General features: G+C 51.6%; 1 protein-coding gene across 1 annotated transcript; it reads right to left on the reverse strand.

Annotated features, from left to right (window-relative positions):
* Positions 1 to 308: 308 nt before the first annotated feature.
* Positions 309 to 1,047, reverse strand: LOC101832026 (pleckstrin homology domain-containing family J member 1-like). The gene has a single exon (XM_040733093.1). It carries the CDS (start codon positions 1,044 to 1,046, stop codon positions 627 to 629), a length of 420 nt encoding a protein of 139 aa, XP_040589027.1. The 5' UTR covers position 1,047; the 3' UTR covers positions 309 to 626.
* Positions 1,048 to 5,490: the final 4,443 nt, after the last annotated feature.

Raw genomic sequence — 5,490 nt, forward strand, 5'->3', positions numbered from 1 at the left:
CACGCGCGCGCGCGCGCGCTAGGAGCTTCTGGCCATCCTGGGCCTCTGATGCAGTCAGTGCTGTGGCCCCAAGTCTCTGAAGTCTGACTGTTCTTATTTGGGTTTTTGTAGAATGCCACACCCGTCCCTGTACAGCCAAAGCACACACAGCATGGCCAGGGTCCCTGTATCTTCCTCAGATGAACCCTGTGATGATATGAAAGCCCAGAACTGAACTGCTTCTTGGAGTTTCCTTTGGACCTGTTCATGACCAAATGGAGACTCCAGAGAGCCAAAAGCAAATTATTATTATTATTATTATTTGGCTTGGAAAAGAGGTAACCCCCCCACCATGGCCTGCTCTATCAGCAGAAGTGGGGTTCACAGCTTGACCTGGCATTATACATTCACATGGTAACAGACGGGAGCTGTGCCAGGCTCAGTCCCTGGGTGGGGACACTCAGGGGCATTGGCAGGGAGATGGCATGTGAGCAGGGACCACAGCCCCTGCCCACCTCCTCTGGATCTCTGGCTTTGAACAGACGTTTTTTTTAAGAAACACCTCCCAAGATAGCCAGGGACCCAGCGAAGGTTAGTCCAACACATCTAACTGGGAGCCAATGCAAGCCTGCCCGTCCGAAGGCAGGCTACTCAGAGAGGCTGCACTGCTCCAAGGGGTCCTTGCCCGCCATCTTCCTGATCTCGTCCCCGTAGAAGATGAGGCTTCGTCGCATGTACTCATAGCTGGCCCGGTGAAGAGCCTCCATCCACTCCTGATGCTGCTCTTGGCTACAGAGTTCAAAGTGATACTTCCTGCTGAGGTCTTCCACTAAGATGGTGGAGAAGCCGCCAGGCTCTTCCTGGGCCACTCTGCAGCGCTCCAGCAACAGGGCCCCGAGGGACTCGGCCTCGTTCGGGCGGAAGTAGAAGAGGAAGTTGACCACCAGCTTCACCAGCCGCCTCTTGGCCACGCTGCCCTTCTTGGGACCTTGTATGCCCAGCTCGGCCGCCGTCTCTGCCTGCTGACGGGACAGCGCCTGCAGCTCTTTCTCGTTGTACCGCATCATGCCGTCGGGATCCGCGCGAACCAAAACGCGCCCCGCCTCTCGGCCGCCGATCTCTCCAGCAAATTATTTAGAAGAGCCAGATGGAAGTTCAGGACTGAGGTATTAGAATGACGGAAGTTGAAACTCCCTGCAGAACTTGACACCGTGTTGAACACGGTCAAGGAGCTGGGAATTTGCAAGTCTTCAAGCTTTGACAGCTTGAAGGACAAAGAGAGGCTCAGCTCGTACAGTCTGACGTTTGGGACTCTGATGTATCAGAAGAGGAAAATGAGCAAGAACAGGGCAGGACATACATTTGGATAAATAACCAGAAACTTCCAAGAGTTGGCGTGAAATGGCAGCACGCAGATTCCAGAAACTTGGCTAACCCCAGACGAGGTGGACACAGCAAACGGAGACTGTCACCTGGATATGTGATAGTGAGATTGTTAAAACACACAAAGCCCACTGGGCATGGTGGCGTATGCCCGCAATCCCAGTGCTTGAGGGGCAGCAGCAGGAAGGCTGCAAGTTCGGAGAAAGCTTGGGCTGTGCAGCAAAGTCCTGTTTGAAAAATCAATTGGTCAATTAAATTAAAAATCAAAATGCAGAGGAAGCTTGGAAGCAGTCAGAGGAAAGCAACGGCTTTTTGTGTGGAGGAGCAAGGATGAGGAGGTTTCCTGGCCCCTTTGGAAACAAGGCTAAAACTCAACAGAAGGACGTATTTGCAGAACAGACAGCTGCTCTCGTGTGTGTTGAATCACCAGGCTCCTGCTGAGGTCTGCAACCCCAGCATCTCCCAGGGCAATGAAGGCTACAGGACACACCTAGAGTCTAGGCGCTGAGAGAGGATAGGGAGCTCATGCTTACATGGAATCCACAGCTTGTATGGCTGAAGCAAGAGGCTCTGAGTTGGGACATCCAGAACATCAGGCCCTGATGTGTCCGGTTCTGAATAGGGTACTTGAAAGGAATCAATCGGTCCCCCACATCCTCCTCCAGCTGACCCCTCAAGGTTGGCATCACCACTCCCCCTGTTTACTGAGGTGGAAACTTCAGTGAGGATTGTGTGAGTCACAGGTCAGGATTTATAGCCTATGAGTGCTGAAGGTATTTTGAACCCAGTCTGTGTGGCACTCAAGCTTGGGACCCAGTCCCAGAGTGCCCTAGGAACATTTAACTGCTGTAGTGGGCCTGAACACACACACACACACACACACACACACACGCACGCACGCACGCACGCACGCACGCACGCATGCACGCACACGCACAGAGTGACAAGAACATGTGCATCTAGATACACACACCACACATGCAGCAAGAAGGCATTCCATAGGAAAATAGTCCAGCTTTGTTCTTGGTCTTGAAAACAGTATGGCTGAGCCCACCTCAACCGGAAACAGGAAATGGGGCCCGCGGGCCTCCCTCCTCCTTCCGCCCCCTTGCTGAGGCTAGCTGCCAAGGCCTTCATTTACCCCTGAACCACCGCCTTACACAGGCCTTGCTTTGTCTGGCCCACCCTGGCAGCCTGCCTACTGGACCCTCAGCCCTCACATACGCTTTCCTGAAGTCTCCACCTCTACGGCCAGCAGAGCTGGAGTGGAACTCTTCATCCCAAATCCAAGGTTAGCCACACCGGCAGCTGGGTGGGTGATGCCCCTTTTGCTTCACAAAACCTGGCCTGCAGTTGTAACTCAATCCTTCCCATGAGGTCCCCCAAGGAAGGGGCCTCCACAGCATCTTTTTATGAGCAGGACAAATGGCCACCCCCAGATTCAAAACACCCTTTTTTTTTTCTCCAGTTCTTCATTAGTGGGAAGAGGTGGAGACATTTGCTGTGTTGTTGGCTTTATCACACACTCATCCAAAAAGGATACTGAACACCTCTGCTCAGTACCAGGGCCTGATCAGCAGGAGGCATCTCTATTGCTTGAGTCTCAGTGCTTGGCATGTCACAGGTATTCTATGTTTTAGGTGGATGAATGCATGCATGCACTGATAAATGGAGGGGATGGGGGACTGATGGGTGGATGCATTGCTGAACAAATGATGGGAGGAAGGAAGGATGGATGGATGGATGGGAGGATGGATGGATGGATGGATGGATGGATGGATGGATGGGCAGATGGCTGGCTGGCTGGATGGATGGATGGATGGATGGATGATGGGTGGATGCATTGCTGAACAAATGATGGGCGGACAGATGGGTGGATAGCTGGATGGATGGGTGGATGGGTGGATGGGTGGATGGATAGATGGATGGGTGGGAGGATGGATGGATGGCTGGATGGGCGGGCAGATGGCTGGCTGGATGGGTGGATGGATGGATGGATGGATGGATGGATGGATGGATGGATGGGCAGATGGCTGGATGGCTGGATGGATGGGTGGATGGATGATGGATGGATGGATGGATGGATGGATGGATGGATGGATGGATGGGCAGATGGCTGGATGGCTGGATGGATGGATGGATGGATGGATGGATGGATGGGTGGATGGGTGGGCAGATGGCTGGATGGGTGAATGGATGGATGGGTGGATGGATGGATGGATGGGTGGATGGGTGGGTGGATGGGTGAATGGATGGGTGGATGGGTGGGTGGATGGGTGAATGGATGGATGGATGGATGGATGGATGGATGGATGGATGAATGGATGGATGGATGGGTGGGCAGATGGCTGGATGGCTGGATGGATGGGTGGATGGATGGATGGATGGATGGGTGGGTGGATGGGTGAATGGATGGATGGATGGGTGGGTGGGTGGATGGATGGATGGGTGGGTGGGTGGATGGATGGATGGGTGGGTGGATGGGTGGGCAGGTGGATGCATAGGTAGTGGACAGATAGCTGGCCATATGTCTGGTTGCAGGGATGGGTTGACAGATTCACAGAGTATGTAGCTGATAACCAAGAGAGAGTTTCCCTCTCTAGAGAGACCACCCTCTTGGTAACAAAATCCCTTGCCACACTTTTTCTCTGCTTACACAAATGCCAGGAGGGAAGGAAGAAAACTAGGGAGGAAGATGGGCCTTCCCAACTCCATCCTGCCTGGCAGAAAGAGTGACATCCATCACTAAATGTGTGAAAACAATTGTTCTCTTTGAGGAGAGACCATAGGACCCCTGAGCCCACCTTAGAGGGAACTTCATGGGCTGCTTTGATCAAGGTACAACTTGAATATGGGGCCAGTAGGGTGTCCCCTCTCTGTATGCCTATTCAACACACTCACAGCGAATACACACTCATAGCGAATACACACTCATAGTGAATGCACACTCCAGAGCACCCAACTCTGCAGTCACCCAAGTCAGCACCTGCTACATGCTACAGGCATGTGTGGCCTTCACGTGTGCCTTACTTAATGCAGCAAAGCACCCTTTTTCTGTGAGTCCCCTCTTTCCATCCACACACAGCATTTCAAGTGTGGCCAGCACTTAGACCTGCCCAAAGTAGATTCCAGGCCACCAGAGAAGCTCGGTAAGATCTCAAGAAAGGGCAGGCAGATTTGGCTCACCTCCATGGAATCTGTTCTCTTAGAGACTAGCACCAAAGCAGGGGAATGACCTTGACTGTTCCTCAGAATCCTAGTGGAAGGCTGGGCACTGTTCCAATATGTCATGGAGCGACTGCCTTGTAATTGTGCCGAGGGCCTGCTCGTGAATTTGGTTTTCCACATGTCTTGGTCACTGTTCTACTACTGTGAAGGGACACCATGACCACAGCAACCCTTATAAAGGAAACTTTAACAGGGGCTCAGTTCAGAGGTTTAGTTCATTATCACCACGGTGAGAAACATGGCAGCATACAGGCAGATGAGGTACTGGAGAAGCATCTGAGAGCCCTACATCTGGGTCTACAGGCAGCAGGAAGAGACAGTGAGCCACTAGGCCTGGCTTGAGCTTCTGAAACCTCAAAGCCTGTCCCCAGTGACACACTTCCTCCAACAAGGCTGTATGACCTAAGAGTGCTACTGCCTATGAGCCTAAGGGGGTCATTTTCATTCAAATCACCACATTTCATTCCCTGTCCCCCATAAGCTTGTAACAATATCACAATGCAAAACTGTATAGAGCTCAGCTTTAAAAGTTCTATAGTCCAGTCTCAACAAAGTTTAAAAGTCCAAAGTTCAAAGTCTCTTCTGAGATTCATGCAGTCTCCTAACTGTGATCCCCTGTAAAATCAAAATCAAAAAGTAGAGTGCATGCTTCCAACATATAATTGCAAAGGATACACATCTATATTATAAAGGGTGGAAATGGAGCATAGTGAGAAAAACTGGACCAAAGCAAGACTGAAAGCCAACTGGACAAGCTCCAGACTCTGCATCTCCTTATCAGATGTCAAAACGTTCTTCAGATCTCCAACTCCTTTCAGCTTTGTTGACTGCAACACACTTCTTTCTCTTGGGGCTAGTTCCACTCCCTGTTAGCAGCTCTCCTCAGCAGCTATCCCAAGG

Source organism: Mesocricetus auratus, unplaced genomic scaffold (assembly GCF_017639785.1).
Source record: "Mesocricetus auratus isolate SY011 unplaced genomic scaffold, BCM_Maur_2.0 Super-Scaffold_100028, whole genome shotgun sequence".
Classification (NCBI taxonomy): Eukaryota; Metazoa; Chordata; class Mammalia; order Rodentia; family Cricetidae; genus Mesocricetus; species Mesocricetus auratus.